Source organism: Rhinolophus hipposideros, assembly GCF_964194185.1.
Source record: "Rhinolophus hipposideros genome assembly, chromosome: 6".
Lineage (NCBI taxonomy): Eukaryota > Metazoa > Chordata > Mammalia > Chiroptera > Rhinolophidae > Rhinolophus > Rhinolophus hipposideros.
Genome location: NC_138052.1, coordinates 5,571,144 through 5,598,128, shown reverse-complemented (window position 1 = coordinate 5,598,128; position 26,985 = coordinate 5,571,144). Strand labels below are relative to the sequence as shown.

At 36.8% G+C, this 26,985-nt stretch overlaps 1 protein-coding gene and 1 pseudogene across 5 annotated transcripts in view; both read right to left on the bottom strand.

Annotated features, from left to right (window-relative positions):
* CNTNAP5 (contactin associated protein family member 5) overlaps window positions 1-26,985 on the bottom strand; it is an 800,511-nt gene that overhangs the window by 392,428 nt on the left and 381,098 nt on the right. For all 4 annotated transcript variants that reach the window (XM_081051146.1, XM_081051149.1, XM_081051147.1 and 1 more), the window contains exon 7: window positions 10,456-10,599. In XM_081051146.1, the coding sequence (XP_080907272.1) occupies window positions 10,456-10,599 (144 nt within the window). The remainder of the gene's footprint in view (window positions 1-10,455; window positions 10,600-26,985) is intronic.
* LOC308498957 (large ribosomal subunit protein mL45-like) lies at window positions 15,657-16,514 on the bottom strand (annotated as a pseudogene). Its single transcript has one exon. The product of its transcript is annotated as a large ribosomal subunit protein mL45-like (transcript).

Here is a 26,985-nt window from a genome sequence, read left to right as displayed (position 1 = left end):
GATCTCTTAAATGGCGACCCAGTGCCCAGTGTGTGGATGATGGGGCATCGAGAGTATTAAAGTTTCCCACCCATTAGAGGCAAGGATCATTAATTGTGAACATAGTAGATACTCAATAACTGTATTTTGATGACGATGACGACGACGATGACGACGACGACGATGATGATGATGATGAATGGAGTGCTAAGCTGCATCATGTTGTGCAAGTGTGAAGTTAACAACAAGGAAAGCAGAATGAAGCTGAGTGTTATAGAGGGGTTTTGAGGGGTGGTGGGGTCTGAAATGCATTAGACAGGGCCAGAAGACACAGTGTATTGGACACCACTGCTCTTCCAAAACCATGGTGGCTTCCATAGCACCTTCTATCCAGTCTGGACCTGGCCCATGATTCTTCTTAGCGCTGTGATCCAGGGAAGGCCAGACAACCAGCTGGAGTTGATATAGTCAGGGTGGGAACCCTCAGAAGATCACATTAGTACACTCTAACCATAGTTCTATTTTTATAGTTTTGAAATTTCTCAACGGTTTGTTACATAGCCACTGTCTCAAAGCCCGACATAATTCCCCAAAACCTAGGTTTGCCTGCCTGACTTCTAGTTACCACGGAGAGTCAATACAAGGCAGCAACTAAAGATTCCGTGGCTGGCATAGGTGGGGGGCTCCAGGACCCTGCTCCGACTCTGAGAATCAGTTAAATATTTTGAGTGTCACTCTGGTTCAGGATGTTAACCCTACTTGTGAGTTTGAAGAAGGATGGCTAGTTTGGGTCTGGGTCAGGAAAGAGGTGAAGAAGAAAGGCAGCTTAGCTGGTATGGAAGAAGCACAGAATGAAAAAGCTTAGAGGAGAACTAGGCATGTAGAGAATTCCAGGAAGAGTGGAAAAGAAATGTGTGGCTAGAAAAGAAGAAGCACTGGTGAGAAACTGTGGGACATAAACTTCTATATATTTAAGAGCTGATCATGGAAGATCCAAAACCTAAGCACAAAAATTTCCATTCACCTGGTAGGAATACAAGAGCCACTGGCCACAGAGGGCTGAGTCTCTGAGGTGGCACTTAGTGCCTGTGCAGGACTCCCATTCATGTCCTTAAACCCAGAAGGAGGTGCTTGGCAGCCAGATGACAGAGACAAGACACACTGAGAGCCACGATCTCCTGCAAAAATCACAGCCATCTAAGTATAAGGGATTCGAATCTTCCTAGACACTCCACCCTCTGCTGCCACCTTTCTTTCTCTTGCCAAAAGCAAGGATTCTGCCCCAAAGCTCTTGCATTGCAAGAGACACTCAAGAGAGGCTTATTTGGCAATTAGCAAACTAGATGGGGCCCATTCCTGAAACACCTCATTGGTCTTCAACTCCCAAGTAAGGTGTGCTGTTCAGAAATCTGCCCAGCTTTGCTTTGTTTTTTCTTCACTTTGACCTGAAAGTCATTCAGGGCCGTAGGAAAAATAGATACACAATAAAAATGAGTAAGAGCTGACGGTGTGGTGCTTTCCGGAAGAGAAGGAAGGCTTGAATGACAGCCATTGACTATATCATTGACTTTCCCCGGTCCTGACCATAAAGTATCTTTTAGCATAAAGTGTGGATAATAATGTCTGCCCCTGCCTGCCTCACAGATGTTTCAGGGACAGAAGAACTAATAGAAACGCAGGTCCATCTGGCATCCCTCCATTCACTGCCCTCTGGCATTAGCATCATGATTTGTGGCATTGTCTACAAGACAGCTCTCTGAAACAGGACGTCTTGAAATTATTCGGGGAGGGGGGACATAAAACGAACATCTTCAGCTCATTAGCTGGAAGTTTTGCATAGAAGAAACTGAGTTGATTTCAACTTTCAATTAGCACCACTCTTGTAAAAAAAATTTGAGTATTTAAATGGCTGGAAAGCATGAGGTGAAACTGGCAGGATAGTCATGTTCCTCTGTACACTGTGGGCGGGTATGAAAATTGGTACAGACTTTAAACAATATGGATTGAGTTAAAAAAACATATTTGCATTATATTTGTAATCTCACTGTTTTTGGCAGTATAAATTCAAGCAACTTATATTTCAACATGGTAGAATCTTAAACTATGGTATATCTTAAACTTTAAATAAAATGTATTTAATGTTTAAATGATGTTTTAATGCTTATAAATAGATTATATGATTTTAATGAAAAATTTAACACAGAAAATATTTTTAGAAAAATATTAACCATATAAGCAAGATATAAAGTGTTCAATAAAATATGCTATATAAAATACAGATTTAAAACGTGAAAATAAAGTACACACAGTTGAGAACAGCATTTTCCTCTCTGGCAGGTTGGGTGTTCTATTCTGTATATTCCAAAAGTGTATCAAGGATATACGGAAACATGTATTTTTAATATTCTAAAGAAGTTTTCTTTAATAACCTCAAGTAATGATTTCATCAGATGAGCTAATGAAACTGGTCATCTTGAAAAAGGAAGTCATAACACTGGTATAAGGTAGAATAATTTTCAGAGAGGATGACCATTCCATTGTTTTTTGTTTTTTTTTTTTAATTTTAAGTCACATTTTAATCATATGACCTTGAAACTAATTTCAGGTTTCCCAAAGAAAGCAAGGAGGCAACTGCTCTGGAAGCTAATAATTTGAAAACGATTGTTTCAGGGTATGAGGAGCATACAACAGAGAAGCAGGTGATGTGAATGTCAGACTGGTCAAATGGCAGTAGAAGACAGCAGGAGTGTTCAGAGAGAAGACACGATATGCTAGTTGCTTTTTCAAATGACTTCTTGCATCAGGGGAAAGTGTAATTTATCACAGAGCATACTCACGGAGATGAAACAGGATGTCAGGGAAAAGCTAAAGAGATTATAGGCTTCACTAGACACTGGGGAGTTTTCTCCGAGCAATTTCCATGAGCTTCTGGGTCACAAGAAGGTAAGACAAAGGTTTCTAGACTTGCGTGTGTGTGTGTGTGTGTGTGTGTGTGTGTGTGTGTGTGTAACTATGTGAATGTGTGTGCAATCTCATCTGCAGACTTATCTCCAAGTGCAATGTTCCTGACTTCAGAGCTGCAAGAAATAAACAACCAGGCTCCAATGAATGTAAGCAGAGATGCAGACGAAAGATGATAAATTTCACAAACCCCTATTGTTACTTAGCATTCCTGTTACACCCAAGTCCACTGGGGAATATATTTTCTAAGTGCTTTATTTTAAAGGAATCCATCATTTAACAAAATCGGGACTAGAACTGGTCATTGAATTCCCTCAAATGAATGAGGTGGATATGTTTGTAATATATTAATATTTACCAAAACCCACTTCATGATTTACAAAGTTTGGAAAGAAACTAATCTTCAGATCCAGAAAGAAGAACATGAGCTATCTCAAAACTACTTTTATTATTTGTTGACCATCATAGAATGCAAACACTGTATATGATGCATTAATTATCTCCCTGTGAATGACAAATAAATATTGGTTTACATGCCAACTTCATTAGAATGGGTGGATAGAAATTTTACTTAATTATAGCTCCAGTTTACTGAGTACTTTCTGTGGACCTTGCATGGTGCAGCATACATATTTGATTTTCACAATAACACTTTGACGTTGGTACTATAATTGTCCCCATTTCATATATTTAATGTGATTTAATATCATTTAAATATTTCATTTCACAGTAACACTTTGAAGTAGGTATTAAAATTGTCCCATTTTACATATGAGGGTACTGAGGTTTGGAAACTTGCCTAAGGCCTCACAGCTAAATCAGCGTGGATGGGGGGCGAGAAAACTAAGCAGTCTATTTACCATTATGCTACTTCCGGTGCTGCCAGGAACACTGGGTTGAGAAGGCTGTGAAGCTTCCGTCTTCCCCTCCGGACGAGTGGAAACACATTTTACAATTGTTTAGCAATTTCAGCTGTGAGGGTGGGGGTACCATTATAGATGCTTAGTATTGTCCATTGCCAATCCAATTTTTTCCTTCAGTTATTTATAGACAAAGGCACAGAAGTGAACTGACATGGTCAATTGGTTCCAAAGCCAATTCTATAACCATATTCCTTATATTGACCATTTTCTTTTTTCTACACTTCTATTGAAAAAGTAAATTAACATGAGCATTTCTTATATTAATTTTTGTTTTAAAATATGCATCAGCGCTTATGTTCAGGGGATGTCATCCTGAAAAAATCATGTTAGGACTTATTTTCCGGTTAGGTCTTATTTTTGGGGAAACACAGTATGTCCTTTTTTTGAATTAAAAAAAAAATCATTTTAAGATCTGCAATGAAATAAGTGGGTGAGACTCCAGCCAACTCCCAGAAAACCTTATCACTCTCCTTGCCTCTGGGAGAGGTGATAGCACACTCGGAAAAGAGGACCCAAAGAAAGCATCATGTCTTATGTAGTGGAAGGTATGAAATGAATCATTTTAGCAGGGCACTATATTTATTATATTATTTACACAATAATCGACATTATAGGTACAGTATACACACTTCAATGGGCCATTCACTTTCTGAGTGTTTATTATATTGCTGTGTATTAGCATAGGATGAAAAATTTGAGGAAGAATGGTGAGGTACTTTTATGTTTATTTTAAGTTGTTAGTTTTACTGCATTTAGGCAAGTGGCGGATCATCTTGTAGTCAAATCAATCTATAAAGAGTAAATCAAATTATCGCTATGGAACAGTTGTTAAATCTCCAGAAAGTGGGCAGGTCCCACAAGAAGAAAATAACAAATTACAATGGGGGGTGCTTCCTGAATGCAGCCTAATGGAAAGGTGTGTGCTAGAGGAAGTCACGGCTGGTGCTTGCTTGAGCCCCGAATTATACTTTGTAATTCAAGGACATTACCTACCATATACTCGCGTCCTGATTTGTTGATTCCTTGAGTCTCCTGCTAAACTCTGAAATCCCCAAGACTCAATAACTGTGAGAGAGTCTGTGCATGCTGGAAAAGGACCAAAGCATCATCTCCTTCAAAAGTCCTCAGCACAGCAGTGACGTGGTGGCTTGGAGCATAGCTGATTTTCTCGCTGATACTATTTCTTTTGGGAAGCCTGACTAGGGGAATAAAGACTTTGTACTTGTAATTAAGAGTGCAAAGCATTTCTTCCCACATGGAATTCTAAAAAACAAACAAACAAACAAACAAACAAGAAAACTAGGTATACGTGTGTGTGCGTGTGTGTAGTGATATGAATCTGCACGTCAGCAAGATGATAAAAGCAATTTAGAAAACAAAAAGTTCACCCCCTTTTAAATTGTGAAGATTAAAACTATAGGTTGTCTACCTACAAAGTAAAACAGTTTTCTTGAGAATTTTTCCCCAAGTACGTTAGTGCTAAACGTATTCTCTCTCTGAGCTTCATATTACGACTCTGAAGACTAAATAGGCTAGCAAAGTCTTCAGATACATGGTAAGTGCCATGGTAGTTTAAAATCAACAAAACATTTACTAATGTTTTAGTTAATTATTCTCTCAGAAAAGGGGATGGTAAAAGCTGTAAATATTCAGAAATTTATGTTTTGTTCTCCTTGTTCTCCCTTACTTCTCTTTTTTTTCTGTGTCCTCAGTACCTTATCTAATATATCTCGGCATTAAAGATATTTTCTAACACATACTATGTTTGGAGATTTCCTTTATGAATGTTGCCATAGGGATCTTAGTCATTTATATCTAAGGCTCAGGCTCTCATACCATCGAGCCCCAGTTTATGAACAATGGATGTGAGCAATGTTTACTGAGCTCTTTGCTCTGCCATCTCATAGTGCAATGGCAGGTAATTCTGCCCGGCCATTCAGACATGTTGATGGTCATAACATGAATCTAAGCTAAACTCCTAGTACTGTATGATCCCACGGTGTCAGCAGATTAAACTCATTGGAACTGGTATATTATGAAATATTTCCTGGGAATAATATTGGGGAACGGATGGGCATGAGTATTTTACAAGGCTGAAGTCTCCTGACCTAGACTCAAGAAAAATGTCTTTAGGAAGCAAGTGCTTAGTTTAATTAGGAGATGGACAACTTAAGCACAGGTGGTTGGGAGAATGGTCATCAATGAGCCAAGGAATGGGTAAGCAATGTCACTAGATCTCCTAGAACCAGAGTCAGAGTCAGGTGTTAACCACCTCTTAGCACCACATTACTCTTCAGAACTAAAGGAATCAGACATTTGGCACACAACTTTTAAAATGTTGACCACCTTTAACCCATGGTTGTTTTCCATCAAGCAGGCCTGCTTAACACTTGGAATCCAATGGCCACTTAAAAAACAGGGATTAACATTTGGAACCGCAAAATATACATACCCATTATAGCTGATACTTTTCAAAGGAAACAAATACCAAGGTCATTTAAATTCCATAGTTTGTCCAGATATTCCAATGACTACATTGCAAAGAGAATCAACCTTTTTCTGTAAATGGTAGGGTGGGCCATTCTTGGCATGGATTTTAAAAGAACATCAGTTTCAGGGACATCTGCTTCTGGGGAGTTGATGCACTGTGATTCTCCTTATTTTTACTACTAAGTACAATTTAAAAACCGTGAATATTATATTAAACAAACCTAAGAAAATTCTGAATGGTTGAGAGAAGAGAATCGGCATGTATAAGGATCTTGAGACTCGAGGAACAACAGTGGTGAGTTCCCTAGATTTTCCTTTTGTCTTATATATCCTAGACCTTGTTGCTGAAGAAGCCAGCAGCTCAGAGAGAGCAACTGGTGCAAACAAAACAGAAATTCACTATTATTATAGATTCCTGTTCCCTCTAATTAGAGGACCAGGGAGGGGGAAGCATAGTAAGTCAGAACACCTTTAGACAATAAGTGCTCTATGCCAGCCAAGCACCACAGAAAACCCCCCCCCCAAAAAAAAAAAAGAAAAAGACTATAGCCCCAATTCTATCCTGCTATGCTGGAACAAGGTGCTTAGAGACCCCAGTAAGGGTGGTGTCAGGAAAGACTAAGTAGGGATACTGGACTTGAACCCCTGTTAGAAATAGCAAACCTCTCCCTGTAGTATCAATGGAGACCACATGTCTAGTGGAAACTGTATGTCTACTCCCACTCAACAGTAATGAGGAAGCCCAACCACTCTCTGCAAGGATGGTGTCAGAGATGGCTTAGTGGAAAGTCAGGACTTTTACTACTGCCCAGTAATAATGAAGGCGTGTGTGCGCACACATATTCACACACACACACAAAACACACACTATGATGTCACTCTAGGTCACATGGGCAGCAGTGATGAGGCTTTCCTACCCGTCCCAGACAGGGTGGAATCATGGAAGGATGCAGAGCTGGAGCTGTCATCTCTCTACACTGAGTAGCAGCAAGGAGCTCCCTACCCATGGGTGTCAGTGGAGGCTGAATGAGAAATCTGGATTCTACCTCTCATCTAACAGTACTTAGGTAAAATGCCCTTTCCCCCTACTTGAACAGACAGATAAAAGACAGATAAAAGAAGAAGACAGATAAAACAGAACATTTACATAAGATTCATCATAACATAATACCTAAAATGTGCAGATTACAAGCAATTTTTTTCTTGTTATACTTAGAAATAGGAAGATCTCAAAGTGAATGAAAAGTGTTGTCATCTCAGATGACACAGATGTTAGAATTCTCTTTAAGTAGCCATTATAACAAATATTTTTAAGTTGCTTTATAACAAGCATCCTTCAAGGAGTAATTATACACTTAAGAAAAGAAAATAGAAAGCCTCAGTAAAAAATTAAAATGTCTAAGCAAGGAAATAAAACATGTAAAGAAGAACCATATTAGAATTTTGGAACTGAAATACACAACATCAGATAATAATAATAATAATAATAATAATAATAATAATAATAATGACTGGATAAAATAACAGAATGAAAAGAATAAGAAAAACAATAAACTTGAAGCTCTAGCAATAGAAATTACCCAAACTAAAAAAAACAGACAAATAGACCAATGCGGGAGAGTGGATCAGAAGCCTGTGGGAGTATAATAAAATATCTAGCATTCATATCTATGGCATTCAGAAAGAAGATAGAAAGACAGAAGGGCTAAGTATATATATATTCAAATACATAGCAGAATACTTCCCAGGTTTGGTGAAAGATAGAAGCCCACAGTTTCAAGAAAGTGAGTGAAACTCAAACAGGCTAAACCCAAAGAAATTCATACCATGACACATCAGAGTCACACTCCTAAACACTAAAGACAAGAGGTTAAAAGCACTAAGAGAGAAATAACATCTTATCTATATGGGAAAATTTTTTGAATAACAGTGGATTTGTCATCAGAAACTATTGAGGCCAGAAGGAAGTGGCCCATTATTTTTCAAGTGCTGAAAGAAAACAACAGTCAACCTAGAACTTTATGTCCAGTGAACATATATTTCAAGAATAGAAGAGATATCAAGACATTATAAGATGAAGGAAAAATAAGAGCATTTGTCACTAGCACACACACTCTAAAAGAATAGCTAAAGGACATTCTTTTAAACAGAAAGAAAATTATAAAAGAAGGTACCTAGGAAGGAAGAAAGGAAGAACAATAAGCGAAAAAATTAGTGAATACAATACAGTTCCCTTTTTCTCTTGTATTTTCTGAATTATGTTTGACAGTTGCAAAAATAACACTGATATAATTATAAATATATAGAGAATAGATAATAATTATATGATTATATAATTAACAGGGAAAGGTAAAGGAACATAAAAGGAGGTAATATTCCTACAATTCACTAAAATTGGTGAAATATCATTAAACTATTGCAAGTTTTGTGTATATAAAATAATAAAGAAAACACTAACAAAAGCTATACACACAGTTTCATTCAAATACTAGATATATCAACTAGTATTACAAAAATCATTCAAGAAACACAGAAATGTGGAGAAAAAAAAGAAATAAAAACAGAGAACAAACGGGAAAAAAGTATACATTTGAGCTCTACCAGATCAACAACTAAATTGAAATGTAAATGGTAAATACACCAATTAAAAGAAAGAGATTGACAGGGTAAATTTTAAAAATGACTGTACTATTTACTGTCTACAAGAAACTCACTTCAAGTATATTAATATCAGGATATTAAACATGAGAGAATGGAAAAAAGATATGCAAGCATTAATCAAAAGAAAGAAGGAATGTTTATCCCAATATCAGATATAGTTGAATTCAGAGGAAAGAAAGTTATCATGGACAGAGAGGAACATTATATATTGATAAAAATGGCCAACGCACGAGGAAGACGTAACAATCTTCACTGTGTAAGCACCAAACAACAGACCTCTAAAATACATTAAGCGAAAACTGATAGAACTGGATGGATAAACAGGCAAATCCACAATTATAGATGGAAATATCAACACCCATTATTGAGCACCAATCATACACAGGGCATTCTGCTAGGTATTGCGAATGCACTCATGAAAAATTAAAAGACAGCCCTGGCCCTCATGAAACGCATGGTGTATTGGGGAAGACAAATAGTAGTAATTAATTAAAAAAATATTTAACTTGCCAACATGATAAATGCTGCACAGGGAATCTCAAAAACACCAAAAGTTAAACCTCTCGTTCAAATTGCCCTATTTTATTTATTTTTTATTTTTTTATTTATTAGTTTCAGGTGTACAAGACAAGGTAATACTTAGACGTTCATCATTTATATCCCTCACACTGTGAACCCCCCTCCCCCCATCCACTATCCCTCCGACCTCACACTGAACCATCACATTATATATATATAAAATTATAGTTGGCATTCATTAATGTTTGTCTTCTGGTGTACAATGCCATGATCAGGTATCCACAGTATCCCTGAGGTGGTCTCCCAAATAGGACGCATGACCATCGGATACCCAACAAAATCTTTACAACATTATTGAATACCTTCCCCAAATTAATTTTCAAAAAAACCCTGAGGCCATCTTGTGGTTACCAGCTGCTTCCAAATCCCTTCACCTTTCCCCTTATCCCCAACCCCCCCCCCACACCCATCTAACAACTCTCGGTTTTTTCTTTGTGTCCCCAAAACTGTTCAAATTGCCCTATTTTAAATATCAGCAATAAGATGACAAATACATAATTCCCAAACTATAGAATTCAATAAAATCTTAGGTTCTATTGTTTCATTTCTCAGAGGTAATAAAGAGAGTCACGTTATCACACTGCAGACTGCAAACCTTACTCACAGCTGCCACACAACTCAGTCAGAAACTCATGGGATTCCCTTGGTACCTCTAATGCATTTGTTTCTCCAATAACACAATCGTGCTAACCCAGTCAGTCCCTGCATTTCCTCTCCCTCTCCAATTTTGCCTGGGAGGCGGATGGGACCTCCAAAAGAGCACTATAAACACATTATGAAGAGGTACCAAGGGTGGGATGGGTAAAGTAAGACTTACCCCAAAGGGTTAAAAACTGTCAAGCTGAAGAAGATGTGGACTTACCACGGTGTAAATCTGATGTTTTCGTCTTTTAGCCAGGTCAATTATGTTTATTCCATTGTAGTAAAGATTTTCCATACATCCATGGAAATTTTTCTTTAAAAAGGTCCCAGGTTTGCCTGGTACTGGAATTCCTCCAAAACTAAGCTTTATGAGGAGGGGGAAAAAACAAGAAACAAACAAACAAAAAAAAAAACTTAGTTTTAAGCTCTGAAGAAATAGGAACGGAAAGTAAGCAAGTGCATTTCAGTAGATTCAATTGTACAAGTATTCATGAGCCAAGCGGTTCAAATAATTATAGATGCCACTTGATTACACATTTAAAAGGATACTGATTAGCTCACATAAAAATAACTATAATTGATTGCTTTTTAAGAGTTTACAACACTTTTCACTTCCTTTCTGAACCTTTTTAATACTAAATAAAACAGTAGTTTAGAGAAAAAGGATGGAAAATAAAATAAACAGATTTATATTTATCTCTGATGCAAAACCTCTGAGAGAATATGGCCAAACTAAAGCCCAGGCACCAACAAAATATACCTCTATTCAGCTACAGTGAGACCTAGAGCATCATACCCACAAAGCCTATGTGCACGGTCATTCCCAAATTATTTGCTATAAAAATGAAAAATAGAAAACAATTCAAATAGTTCATACAGTGTTTTAAAGAAAATAATCAAGAAGTAATATGATAGAATTTTAGTTGTCAATAGTGCTATTAAACATTAGTGATAATGGGAGATAAGAGTAATGTTTATTGAAAAATACAAGTTAATATTTGGGTGTAAATTATGATGTCAGCAGTACGAAATTGTGCTTACAGTGTGACTGGAGGAAATACACTGAAATTGTAAATGGTGGTTGTCTCTGGAAAGGTTATGGGATACTAGTTTTCTTTTCCACTTTCCTTTCCAGTGAAAATTACTACAAATTACTTTTATAATGAAAATATGATTTAAAAACAAACCAGATCTCTTATGAATATTCTTTCTACTATAGGGGAAGCAAGTTAGTTTCTATAATTATGTTTCTCTGAACACCATTTGATGAGTAACCGAGTTTTTCTTCACTGCTTTGAAATGATGCCTTCAGCATGTGCTTAAACTATAATGGAAGAGCGGGTGCATTTCAGGAGGATTTGTTCTCCCTATCAGGATGTCTTCTGCTTTGATGAGTAGCTAACTGATGTAAGTCTACTGCTACATGTCTAGTTTTTCTTTCCTTGTAAGTTCCACACTAATTAAAAAAAAAATGTTTCTGAGTACAGACTAATATATAATAACGATTATTATTCCTGCTGCCCACTTTTACTTACTATTGCTTTACTCTGTCAAAGTAATTGTTTGATATGTTGCCCATTTTATTTCAAAGTTTCATTTCGGAGTAATTTTATTTAAAATAGCCTGTTATCAATTTTGATTGCTAATTTATTATTTCTATTAACACATTTACTTGAAGAAAAATAGAGTTTTTGAATTATTTTATCTTCCTATACAACAGCCCAGTGTCTTTTTTTTTTTTTTGGTTGAGAGCCCACTGGCCCATGTGGGCATCGAACCGGCAGCCTTCGGAGTTAGGAGCGCGGAGCTCTAACCGCCTGCGCCACCCGGCCGGCCCTTCTATTTTCCAAATATCTTTGGTAAGGCCATGTACCTAAGGTTAACATTTTCTTTCCCTACTTCATATATTCATCATTAAATTAATTCTTGTGAATTTCATACTTTAAAAATGGACACTCTAAATTAATTATTTGAATCAAATAAGTCATTTTAACATATGACTGTTTGTCTAATTTCATTAGGGGAAATATTCAAACATCATCATATGATGTTTAAAATACTTTACTCTTTTCTATACTCAATTTTTTTTTTTTTTTTTACTCAATTTTTATATATTTTTTATTGTTTCATTGATCTGGTGAAAACTTCCTAAAGTCTAGCCAAAACTTTTTAAGTAATATTAAATAATCATGGGATATAACTTTAAAAAAACAGACAATACTTTTAATATATTTCCCAAGAACATATAATACTGATTCTGACACCACGTCTCATTAAAAAGGTATCCTTCTACTGCTATGTTACATATAATTCATTTATTTGCTTATTTATTTATTTATTTATTTATTTATTTATTTGTTTGAAATGAGAAATAAATGCTTAGTTTATCAATTGACTTTTCAAAACTCCAGGTGAAAGTATACAGGACATTTTATATTTAAACTACTGATGGGTTGAATTATTAATAAATCATAATAGATTATCTTTAATTGAATCACACTTTATTCCACTTACCTTAAAATATATGTGCTTACAGTTTAAGTAGTAAACAAGTTTAAGATATAGTTTTCTTCTTTTTTCAAGTATTTATATCAAGTCTAGATTTGTCTCTGAGAAAAACTAAGAGTTTTGTCTTTGTCTCTATTTAAGAATAGCTCATATATCTTGGGAAATACTCTGCAAAAAACATCAATGAATCTGTTACTTCACAAATATTTTGCGAATTATTTCTTTTATAACTTGCAAGATCTTCCCTGTGGATTGGTTGCAGCATTCAAATATGTTCAATTTGAGTCATTTGCATTAAAAAAGATTAATTTCTGTCTTGTAAACGGTGTAAATGAAATGTGTAATGCAAAAATATTATTATCTGTGTACTTTTACTTATTATTTGTTGGAAGATTATGTTTTTTTAGAGCAGTTTTAGGTTCATAGCAAAATTGAGAGGAAGGTACAGAGGCGTCCGCTATCCCCTCTGCCCTCACACATGCACAGCCCCTCCCATTGTTGCTATCCCTCACTGGAGCGGTACCTTTGTCACGATTGGTGAACCTCCACTGACACGTCATAATCACCCAAAGTCCATAGTTTGCCTTATATACACTCTTGGTGCTGCACATTCCATTGAGCAAATGTATAAGGCTATGTATCCACCATTTCTGTATCATATAGAGTACTTTCATTGCTCTAAAAATCCTCTGTGCTCTAGCTGTTCACCTTTCCTGGCTGACCCCCGATCCCTGGCAACTACTGATCTTTTTATTGTCTCCATAGTTTTGCCTTTTCCAGAATCTCATACAGTTGTAATCATACAGTGTGTCTCCTTTTTGTATTAGATTCTTCCACTTAATAATGTGGATTTCAGTTTTTTAAGCCATGTCTTTTCATGGCTGGATAGCTCATTTCCTTTTAGTGCTAAGTAATCTATTGTCTGGATGGACCACAGCTTATTTATTTATTCACCTGCTAAAGGACATCTTACTTGCTTCCAAGTTTTGGCAGCTATCAATAAGCTGCTATAAACATGTGTGTATATTTTTGTTCTTGTTCATTTTTTATAATTTTAAATATATAATAAAAATGTATTCTTTTCATTTCCGTGTCTGTCAGTTTCCTCAATTTGTAAAAATGTTTTCAACACTCCACTTCTCTCAGGTGTAATTTAAAAAGATATTTGTCACAGGGCAATATTTTTAAGAGAGGGAAAGGGAAGAAACACTTTCTTTTCAATAGCAAAAAAGGTGTTTGAAGCACTAGGGGTGGAGAGATTTTTTAAAGAAGTCAAATAGTATGGAGGATACTGAATAGCACAAAATTACAATTTCTCATCACATTGAGAACAAAAGCTCTTTCAAGTCTGAATAGTGGATGTTTAGAGAAATTTGGTGGAGACAGGGGTAGAGTTAGTAGTGTGGACCCGCTCTTTGGTTCTCTCTGGGAGATTGAAACCCTATTAAGATTTGGGTGGATGTGGGTAGAGGTCATAGAGATTGTGGAAAACAGGGTTATTTGTCCTCCGATTTTCATAGGCATGATGGCTGCAAGTGTATTAGAGATGCTTGAAGTTCATCCTGGCCCCAGAGCAAAACTTTGCTGGAAGGAAGACAGATTAGCAGTGGCTAAAGGAAGTGGCAACATACAATGTATGAAAATTGCTTCAAAATGACCTGGTCACTCTAGCATAGTGGACAGTAGGCTGCTGAGGACCCCATCCCTACCCCCCACAGATAGATGAGAGCAGGGTGGGGGAATATGGGTGAACCAAGGCTATCAGTAAATGTGTAAAGAACTGGTAGCTGGATTGACGGCCTGAGAAAGTCCAAGTAACTAGACTTTGCAGCCATGTGGCCATGGCAGGTACTATGGATGGCAGCTGCAGAATTCCCACACTTCCTCTAACACAAAACAATACCCAACCCACACAGACAGTGACCTAACCAGGAAAAAGAAAATTAGATGGGGAAAGAGGAAACCTCAATATAGCACACATTTACTCAGTAGCACACTGTTTTAAATAGGTATTAACTAGGTATCATTCATCATCAAGGTTATATTCTTCTGCCACCAAAGGAAGTGAGGGCTGATGAGCATATCAAACTCAGTTGGAGAAAAGGAATATTGCATTTCTGCACATTTGAGTGTGAGCATAGATTTTCAACCTGCTTTATATTTTTAAAGTTCTTAAAGTAGTTGAAAATTTGAGATTGTGATTATATTACTGAATTACAGATTCATTTCATTATCAAATAAGTCAAAATGGAACATTTTGCTCCATATAGACAAGAGAAATATTCTGAGATGTTCTAAATTTAATTACAGTGGGCTGTCGACTGGGAGAGAGAACTATAGGCAGAAACCAACAAAAGACACCTCACATTCTGGAATGTATGTTGAGTGTTTGAATCAACTTCCAGGAAGCTATGTCAGCTGTTAGAAGGAATAGCCACCCTCAGATACCACCCATCTTGCTTACTCATGAAGGTTCTGGACCATTGCCCGCAACCAATCCAAAAGCAGTAAATACGTCTTCCTTATGGACTGTGCACATACATTTGTGAGTGATGTCAGCACCCATCTTTTACTTTTTTACAGTGAAATGTCAAAAGCAGCATCTCAGGAGCTTTTCTGGGTGTATTCAAACACAGATCTGACTTGCACCTTCTGTGGGACTTGGAGCAAAATACCTCACTCTTTGTGATTCATTTTTCTCATATATAAAATGTACATATAAATAACAGCTTGACTGAGCTAATATGAGAATTAAAGAGTTCCTACACCTGAAGCATTTATTTACTTTTATCATTTATTGATATTTTCTGAGAGAACAAAGGTAGCTCTTTCTACTGCATGATGCAGATGGCCGACTTCACAGCTCCCAGACACCTCATCAGCCATGCTTCACCTCCGAGGTCACTTTTGCTCTCAGGCTAGCTGGGGCTTATGGGCCTCTCCTCTGGCTCTTCTGTGGCGGCCAGGGATCATCACTGTCTTAATGATGGGTTGCTCAGGGGACGTTTATGGGGGGTCATCTTGCCGTGAATTCTCCAGCTCTCACAGTAGTCTGTCAGGTGCTTTTCTAAGACAACATACTCCAGGACATCCTTGGGCATGTCTTCCTGTCCACACATTAATCTGCCAAACCGGTCATAGATGGCCAAAGTCTGCTGGGTATATGTGCCATGGTGACCTGGCCACATATGTTGCTCTGGTTCAGCCACTTGGGGTGGCTCTAAAGATTCTACAAAGTTCCAGCAGTCTTGTATTTGATGTCCCAGACCAAGTCTGTAAAACGGTTTTCAGTTGCCAAGGTATGAAGTCAGTCATGGTCTGAGTTGTTTAGACAAAGGTAAGCCTCAATGAAGATATCCTTAGCTTTTTCAGGGAAGTCCCTTATTTTAAAATTAGCATTATATTGTCTTATCTTCCATGTTGACAATTGTAATACCACATTTTTCTTCCATCGCTCAGTTTTCTGTGCCAGTCCTTCCTTTGAAAGAGATGGCACCCGAGCACCCCCCTCTGGAGGAACACAGGCATCAGAGATACCAGCGGTACAGGTCAGACGTACAGGACGTTGCAACCATTCTGGAGGAATGACCAGTCCTGCTTTCCAGGTGTGCTCTATAAACTCCTCTTCTGATTTGCATTTGGGTTCATAAGTAGGCAGTGTGAAATATTTTCAGTTCTCACTGAAACTACAGCCATGGACTGAATCACCAGGTCTGGCTGCCGAGACCACCATCCTAAAGCTCTGTCTAAGCCAAACAGCCCCCACGGCATCCTAAACCCGCAGCATTTAGACTGGATCCTGCCAAGTGTCTGCTTCGGTACGATTGTTCTCACTGGCAGCCACGTCGCAGTTCAGAGGTTCTTCCAAAAGGGTATTCTTATTATTTCCAATAACATCTGAATAAAAACTATATGGATAGTAACTTTCCTAATATTTTACAGGCTGAAGGTTGCAATGTTTCATATCGATATTTTATATAAATAGCAATTAAACTGTGATGTTTTCTTTTTTTGAATTAATAAACAGACAAACTTTTCCCCCAAATCCTCTATAACTGTCCTGGTTTTCAGAAAGCTGGAATTAAATATGTTGTGTGTTTCTTTAAAAAGGCCCATTGGTCATTTTTAGTTTCATATTTATGTTGAAAGAGAAAGAAAAATAAATTGAGAGAGAACTTGCTATAATTTTATGATCACTGTATATTTCCAATGTCGTTTTGTAGTTTTGTTTTGTTTTTTTCAAATTTAGGAAAACCATCAATTATACAGTTGAATATAGAATTTTGTATTACTTGTTTTTCAAGGAGGAAGATTATCTTCTCAGGTTTATGTCCTGCATTCGTCTTATTCAATCATTATTTTTAAAAGTGTTGTTTTTGTTTGTTTGTTTGATTTCCTAAATTTCTATCTTAAAATTATGGGAGCTCTTTTCATTTACCGTAATTGCTGTGCTGTATAAACCGCTATTTTTATTGCTTCACCTATCACTATTGTGTTTATAATTACCCATGTATTTCCTTTATACTTTAATGAATGTCCTTGAATCAGTCTTTGTTATGAAGCCAAACCTGACTATATCCTACATTCTATGAACCTCTTTATTCCTTAAATTGACTATCTAGGATTAGGGCGCTGGTGATGACTTTTGCCTTTCTATTCAGTCTCTGGCACATTTAATCATGGGGCAGATAATAATGATATTTAGTACAAGAGGTGTGTTTCAAACATTATAGATCCAACAAATATTTGGTGCATTGAATCAAAACAGAACACTAGCAATTTTATTCTAAAACTGATTTTGCTTTATTGTCCTTCTTTTTCTCAATTTAGTTGCTTTTTTTTCTTACTTGCCTTGTATATTTGCTGTTGGTAAATTCCATGATGCCTTTCACTCATCTTAGTGGTCAAAAAAGTGAAGGTGTTATGTTGTAAAGTTTCACTCAGACTCGGTGTGTCTGGAAGCATAGTCTATTGGGTAATCTGATGGGTGTGATAGCGTCACAGGTGGTCTCCAAGTGGATGAAAGCCAGGAGAAATTTTGCTTTGATGTTAAATGTATGAGGTCACAGAACCTGCCACTCTATCTTCTTTCATCTCATTCTTCTTTTCTCTGGCATTTTCTTGTCTCTTTTTCAATCTTTGATGTTACTTCATGGCAATGAGCTCATTCCTCCTTATCTGGCCCCGTTTAAATTTGGGACTCTTCCTGCTCTGGATTCCTTTCTCTGTCTGGCTAACATCTCTGAGACTTCTGAAATTTCTCATTCGTCAATATGTCTCACTTTTGCTCTGATAGTCCACTTTGTAATAGAACGTATATGTGAAAAGGATCTAAATGACTGTCTTCTTGAAACTTTAAAACTTGCACTGGTTTGGTGTTTGTTGAGCCAGATGGAGAAGTAGCTCATGACCCTTCTGGAGGAATGCTGTCAAAGGTTGATGAATTTGTGCCATTTCAAATGAGACCAGAAATCCCAATTTTCTTGTGAAATCTCTTGATTTTTAAATATTAGCATGAATTAAAATGATTTAAAAAGAAAACACAAAAAACAAAACCTTGATCTCACAAACCTTTTTGTTAATAGCAAGTGCCTTATGAACGAACACCCATGCTTCCTGCCTCATGCCCCAGGTCCATCCAAGGAAGCACTGATCACAATAGTCCTCTTATTGATATCAGGTGCCTCTGTGGCACCCATTCTTCCTGCCTGATCCCCAGGTCCACATCCACCCCTCCGCTCTGGCACTGGCTTCAGACTGAAGCACAATTGTTGCCCCTTATTCTTCAGTTGGATTTGGCCTCAGCACTCTCTCACACAAGGTTTTACTTTAGCAATAACTATAATGACATATATTTATTAGTTTTATATACTGGACATTCTGCTTAGACCTTATTTTTTTTCTAATTTTTGGATATTATTTACTGTACTTTAAAGGTGAAACAAACAAAAAAATGTTGGCATACACAGGTTTGACAGCTTGACTAAAGCCATACAGCCAAGAGGTGGACTTGCTGGAACTCCAAGCCCTCCAGTCTGGAGCCCCATATCTTACCCACTGAATACACTGCCTTGCTTCCAGCTTCTTCTATTTCTGGTTTATAGAGTAATTCTCTCAGTGAATCAGGCCCCAGGCTAAGGTGAACTATGTGTCCCAGTTTGCCTGAAACTTTCCCATTTTTAAAACTAAAAGTCCCTTATCACCATTTGGTGAGTTTTCTGCAGTCCCCCACAGGGGAAGGAAAGGAGAGATGATATACAATTATAGCAGCAGAAACCATTAATATTTTCTCAACAGCATAAGTCAGCTCCTCCTTTTTTCACTGCCACAACTTCATGTTCTGAAGTTACCAGCAGGTTTTGCACAAGGGGCTGTATCTAGGCCACCTTTTTTATTATTGTTATTGTTGTTCCTGGCCCAGATCTGGTCAATTGCTAGCCTCTGGTTTCTGTCTCTAAATGGGCATCTTTTTACAGACTCACAGAAATCTGATGTAGACACAGCCTAATTGGTTCAACATGTACCCATTATATATATATATATATATATATATATATATATATATATATATATATATATATATATATATATATATTATTGTATTGGGGTGGTGGTGGTAGTAGGTTTTAACTCTCTAATAAGACACCTTGAAGCTGGCTGAATTTGGGCTAAATTATTGTGAGCATCAGTAAAATATTACAAAGTTAGCCAGGCTCCACTGAAATATGTGTAGGGCCTGAGGCAAGAGTGCAAATGGAGTCCCACATACCATAAGTCTAAATATTTGAAGTGTTAAAAACACGCTAACAGACTGTTGAATAAAATATGCTCTTCTCTCCTACTTTGACAAATGGACCTTGACAAGCATATCCCACGTGTCCAAGCCCTGTCCACACAGGACATAGCTGTCCTCTGGCCATTCCTCAGCCCTACGGACAAAAGGTTCACTCTCGGAGGACACACAGGTACCAGAACAGTTCAGGACCTTAAAGGAGTTTCTGAGCTGTTTTCGGAGGAAGCTCTGGGGTGCTGTGCAGGAAGATCATGGTTTAGAAAGGTGCTGCCAGCTCCCTACAGTTCTTACCCTTGGCTTGCAAATACAGCCCCACTAATGAGGCAAGATGTGCCTGGAGGAGGGCCAGAATGTGGCCCTCTAGGGTATCAGCTTTTGGAAGGAGCCCATCTTACCTGGGTGTACGGGGGATACTGAAATTAAGATTTCCCATGAGCTCCTTGCTTGAATATTGAAACATATACGATTTAACCGATTATCTAAATAACGTACAGTAAAACTATGATAAATTTGTATTTATGATAGTTTTACTGTACGTTATTTAGATAATCACTGTACGTTGACACTAATAAGACACTGTAAGGTGTCTTATTAGAGAGTTAAAACCTACTACCACCACCACCCCAATAGCTAAAATAAAACAATAAATTTTATACAGTTTTTAGTTCATGCTCATGAAAATAATGACTGTCTGTGTATAATATTGGTAATAAAATATCCTCTTGTCATGTTCCACGCACTTAGTTTACTCTCAATATACATGTAAGAGACTTGTTTGTATTACATTTCACTGTTACAAAACTTGGGCAAACATAAACGTAGCAAGTCCACAATCACACCTTATATTTAAAACTGGAAAGAAAAATGGCCCCAAATAATTTGGTATCAAATCTTGTATTCAGGCAGCTTATATCTTATATCTTGTGGGATTAACCTTCCTTCAGAGAGATGCCTGGTCACCAGAAGGATCTCAAGTAGAATGACTACAGAGACCTGGGCTCAAATCCTGTTTTTCTTGTTCTAGCTATTGTGGAAAATGGACGGGGACTGCTCAGTCTCTCTTGTCTTACGTTTCTGTATGTGCTATAGGACATAATAATCTCCCTCACAACGTTCATTAAGGTATTAAACAAAAGCACAAAATACCACTCAAAATAAAACCTTTTGTCTTCCATTTTTGCCTCCTTATTTTCATTTTGAATTTACTCATTTTTCTTTTTCTTATTTTACTTTCTTCCATTTCTTTCCTTCCGTGTAGGCAAACTCAGCCTTGCAACTGAGTTTCCAAAGGAAAAAAGAATCAATAATAATTATACTACCACCTGATCTGGAAAGCAGTTTCCTTAATGATCTGTAGTTATTTCGATCACCAGATAAATAGCGATATGATGTCTGGCCAAGCCTTTCATCATGTCTAAGATCTAAGAGAAATGTTCATTAGGCAATATCAGCTAAAGTTAGGGTGGCAGCAAGGTGTGGCTTCTGAGCACAGGGGACCTATTAGGAATTTCTACTGGGAAGAAAAGTAGGCATGAATTGTTATCTTGTATAATTCACAAAAAGAAACTTCCTTCATTTACTTAACAAAAATTTACTGAGTATGTTTTATTATTAGATATAATCCTATAGAAATTAATTAAAATAAAAATGAAGACATCTACCCCTCCGATGAGCTTAAATTCTATGGTTGGGGTGAAGATGATGAAAGAGTTGATTAATAGTAAATTTAATAACACTATAAAGTGATAAGTGTTTTTGGAAAAGACTAAGAATAAAAATAAATCAGAGGATGTAATTTTAGAAGCAAATATAAGAAATATCTTTTAAGTTATGTATTCTATTGCCTCAGTTTCTTCTTAAAATACTTTCTTGCATGTTATGCAAATTTCAAAAATTTTAAAAGCAGTATAGCAAAATGTAAGGTTTCCATCTTCCTTGGTGCTGCTCTCATCACTTGCCTTATCCATCTCTTTAGCATTTTTCCAAAGATTTTTATATGTCTCTATGCTTTTAAGTCTATAGATTCTTTTCTATTTTTTAAACACAGGTAGTGTTTATACGCAATGCACATTAATTTTTAGTTTCATTTAACAATTTATATTGGAGATGGTTCACATCAGAACACGTAGAGCTGCCTCATTCATTTAAATGGGTGCACAATACTCCTGTACGGGATTCTCGAGCATGCACGCAGAACAAGGTGAACCCAAGGCCAAGGCCAGCTTGATGGGTTAGTAAATGTCAGGGAGCCACTTTTAGATTCACATGGTTTATGAATCATACAGACAGCAAAAAGAGGAGTGGCCGAGTTCTGCAGCTGCACTTGGTGCCTGCCCCAAAACGAAAATACTGAAAATACCAAAAATGAGAACATCGAAAGAAAATAGGGCAGATGACCACGCCACTAGCTGTGGGAGGCCCTGTTGCTGGATGGAGATCTAATTCCAGATAGATAAACGATTCTATGTGGTGCAGCTCCATTCTCAGAGTGCAGAGTGGAAAACCTCATCAGAACCTAGGAGGTGATGAGAAACTGTACTGTAACAACCTCACATGGGCAGGATGCGCGTGGGAGATAGACTTGGTGCCACTCCTTCTAGACCACCACTCACTTGTGTTTCAGGAGAATCACAGGTGCCCTGCCAAGACCCGGGTCACATGTCGTGGGTGACTTATCATGTTTCCCCAAAAATGAGATTGGATTTTATGTTAATTTTTGCTCCAAAAGACACATTAGGGCTTATGTTCAGAGGATGTCCTCCTGAAAAAGTCATGCTAGGGCTTATTTTCTGGTTAGGTCTTATTTTCGGGGAAACAGTACATGGAATGTGAGGTCACCAGGCACCCTGGCAAAATTGTTTCACTGTGAACTAAGATGATTTTTAATCAACCCCCTTTTGGTGGACTTTTGGGAAATTTCCAATTTTTCATCATTCCTAAAATATTGCCAATTGCACACATTTGTGTATAATTATAGGATAAATTGCTAGAAACAGAGTTGTTGGACAGAAGAGCGTGTGTTTCCAACTTTAAATGATGTTGCCCTTTCTATGATATTGTATTAATTACAGTCCCGCAAACAATGTATGAAATACTTTGTTTTCTTCATGTGCATGCCAACATTATACAGTTTTCGGTCTTTGCAATCCAAGTTAAAAATATCATTCTACCATGAATTTACATTTTTTGAGTGAGGTTGAGCATCTTTTCATATACTTCGGAGCAATTTGTACTTTTAATATGTTTATGTCATTTACCTATTTTTCCATTGGATTACCTTTAAAAATAATCTGTAGGAGGTTTTTACTTATTAAAATTTAAAGTACGTTTTTGAGTTATTTGGGGTGTGATGTCATTACATATGCACTTTTGTGGAAGTTTATGAGGAGATATACATATATATATATAAATTATGTTTCCAGGTTTTTTAAATCTATGTCATATTTAGAAGGACCTTCTTCAATATTCAATTGTAAAAATACTATTTCACATTTTCTTTAAAACTTTGATGAAAAATTTTTGAAAAAAAAAATATATATATGGTTTAATTTAGTCTAGTTTGATTTTTTTACTAAGAAGTCTTAATAAATACATATTTGTTATTTTGTAAAATGACTTTCAGTATTTATAACATGATGGATGTCATGTGAATCATATATTGTGAAAATATACATTTTTAATAGTTTTGGTGCTTCTAAGACAGATATGCTAAAGAGGATCACCAAGTGCTGTTGGTAAGAAAAAAACATCTTGGATTACAAGGATCTCAGAGAAATGGGATCTCTAAGGTCTTACAAATCTCTTCAGAAGCCCTTCTGCTCTGGGCTGGAAATGGAGGGAATCGCTATAGTCTTTCTCACAAGCATTTAGAGAAAGTCATGTGGACTTAATAATGTGAACTGGGATGGCATTCCAATAAAAAAACAAAGACATATATTCTTTCTGTTTTTATTTTTTGACAAAATATTCTATAAGCCGGTGTCTGTTTTCAACTTCTAAGAGGGAGGAGAAGCAGACAACTGTATATATCCTAATGAGTCCCAAGTAGACGGCCTCATAGAAAGTCCTATGCCACTTAGTTGATATCCTTAAGGTGCTCTATGACGAAGGGATAAAAGCCACCTTATTTTCTTACCAAATATTGTCACAGCATTTGAAATTTCAAAAGAAACATTGATTTCTATAATTAGCCTTGATATAGAATTTGATAAGGTGTGGCTCTAGAAGAGCAGTATATGTTTTGAGAATGCGTCATTGGAACCCAAAACCTGAATTCAGTCATCCTTCTAGCTGGTGGTGTCCAGGGCTCATATGTGCTCATATGGTGCCATGGCAGAAATCAACTCAATAATGTGGATTCTGATTAATGAACCATATTTTTATAAAATTAACCACATATTTAGATATGTGACATAACTATTGCTTCCATTAAAGGTGCTAATATTGCTTCTGAGTCACAAAAGTTTGGAGTCTTCATTTCCAGATTTATACAACTAGCTAGCTGTAAAATGACTACAACACAAGACTCCTGTCCCCAGTGCTCTTCTTCTCCAAGCTGAATTTTCAAAGGCTGGAGAACTCCAGTTGTTCTGGGGACTTCTGTGACATGTCACTTGCATTCCAGTAAAGCAAACATCGAATGTCACTGTTACAGTCAATCTGTCTTCTTTTATTAACATTGGAGGAAGCTGGCTGCACACTCGGGAAGGGGCTTGAATTCTGTGAAGCAGAGGTTGCTTCATGGGAACATCTCAAGATTTGTTTTCTTCCCTAAGAAATACTTTTTATAAGTTACCAAGAAATTCCGACATTTCCTGAAAAAAATCTGTTCCAACTTCATAGATTGACTTCATTGGATTTCTTTCCTCAAATACTGACATTCACTTTAATGCTATGCAGCTGTGATTCCATAAAGATTCCTTACACAGGAGACCACAGACAGGTAGACATAAGCTTAAAAATTAATGTTAGATCAGGCAACTACCATGTTTCCCCAAAAAAAGACCTCATCTTATTTTCATCAGCTCTAATGCGCATTTTGGAGCAAAAATTAATATAAGACCCAGTCTTATTTTAATATAAGACCAGATCTAATCTAATCTAACGTAACATAACATAATATAAGATAATACCAGGTCTTATTTTACTATAATATAAGACAGGGTCTTACATAATATAATGTAAGACCGGGTTTTACATTAATTTTTGCTCCAAAAAAACACATTAGAGCTGATAAAAATAAGATGAGGTCTTATTTTCAGGGAAACATGGTAGTTGCCTGATTTAACATTAATTTTTAAGCTTATGTCCGGATAGGTCTTATTTTCGGGGAAACACGATAGGTGAAATTTAGAACCATCTCTTATGCCATTAGAGGTAAGGTATTTGGGGAAATACTGAGACATAAAATGATTTTATGTTTTTCATTGTCCTCAAGTTCATAAAAAAGTGTCTCTTTGCTTTAAGACAATCCCAACATTGTGTGTATTTTTTGTTTGTTTTTTCAATCATTTACAAAAAGTTGACAAATGAGAACAATTGATAGTGTTATCGGCAACTCTAAAAAAATCTACAGTGTGTCCTGCATTCTGAGTCAAAGAGTGACAAATCCTTTTTTGAAGTTAATGAATGGCATATCTTATCAACGGTATTCTAAACTAGTGTTAGGATCAAAAGAGAAAATATTTCTCATACTCATGATAGTCACTGAATAAAAAATGTCAGATCTTAAGTTTTCAATTATTCATCTCCACCTCCTTCTTCTATTCTGTATCCCACAAGTGATTGAAATTGTCTCCTAACAGGATTTCAACCATCTGTCCAGTAACTCCCTCCTTCCCCCTACCCGTAAGTCTAAACTACAGAGTAACTGCTTCAGAATAACTGCTCTAAAATGGTGGTTCGCAAATGTTAGGGTACAACAGACCCACCTGGAGGATTTCTAAAAACAGGTTCTTGAGCCCCTGTCCCAGAATTTCTGAATCAGTAGGTTTGGGTGGGACCCGAGTATTTCCATTTTTTAACACATTTCCATAGGATGCTAATTGGGATGGCTGCTGAAATATGCATTCAGAATTACTAGTGTAAAACTCATCATGTCACCACCCTGCAAAAAACATCCTTTTGTGGCTCCTCATGCCCCATAGTTTAAGTTTCTTAACATGATCCCCATGGCTTATCATCAGGTGGGTCTTCCCTCATTCTTATGTTTTATCTCTCATTATCCCCTGCTTCAAGTGTTGTATTGATAAAGGCTTAAAAGTTCGCTATTCATGGTACCCCCCCAACACACAGATATGTATGTGTGTGTATACATGTGCATGTGTACAAACATCAGATTATTTTACTGATATAAACAATGTGTAAATAGTATTCAAAAATAATAACATACAATAATATTGTAAATTCCATATAACCAATTGATTGTTATAGAATGCTTTTGTTGATTTTTCACTGAACTCTTTTATCTGTAATCATATACAGTCTCTGTCAAACATTTTTTTTTATTTCTTAATTTCTTTAATAACCCTTTATGAATGTAAACATTTTTGTTAATATACAGGCTGGACGAAAACAGGCTTTAAGCCAGACTTGGCCTACAATCTGTAGTTTGCCCATCACTGATCTATTCAATCAACAAAACAAGAAATCAAACTCTGATTTATATTTGCCAACATTCATGGTGTAAATATTCCCTCCCTGGTGGATATCAAGCTTTGAAAGGAATGTTATTGAATATGGAATTGGGAAGAGGTGCACTATAACAGCTCAATATAGTGCATTTCCACCACGCAGATATAACAGAAGTAAAACAAAAAATAAAACAAAACTTTGAGTATCTATAGGTAGATGCAGAATGATAGAGATGGATAGCTAGACAGATAAAATAAAATAATTAATAATCAATGAACTTATTACTTTTTATACTACTTTATTGAATTCTAAGTTTATATAACCTAATTTTTAATAATAGGTGTATTTATTAGCCAACTTACAAAATTCCTGAAAGTCTTCCATTTGGCCCTCATGAGTTGGTGCCAGCTGGCCCCAACACACCTCTGCTCACCTATTGTCTTAAACCCCATAAATACTGGGCTGTGACATTCATGCCCTGTGCTTTGCACACTGTGCTCTCTAGCTGGCCTACCTTTCTGATCTTCCTCATCAGGCCAACCTTACTCTTCCTTGGGTACTTAGCAGCGTCTCCTGCTAGAAGCGTCTTCTACCACCATCTTTCTAAGTTGAGCCAAGGGCTGTCTCTTCAGTATTTCCACAGTGTCCAGTGCTGCTCTCCATTGTAGCTTTCACCTCCTTGTCCAGCCCAAGTTACTTCAAGCCGGACTCTGCCTATTAGATTTTAAGCTCCTCCAACTCAGGAACTCTGCCTGTGAGCTCTGTTTTTATTGCCTAGATCAGAGCCCGGTGCACAGTAGTGTACAGATTGATAGC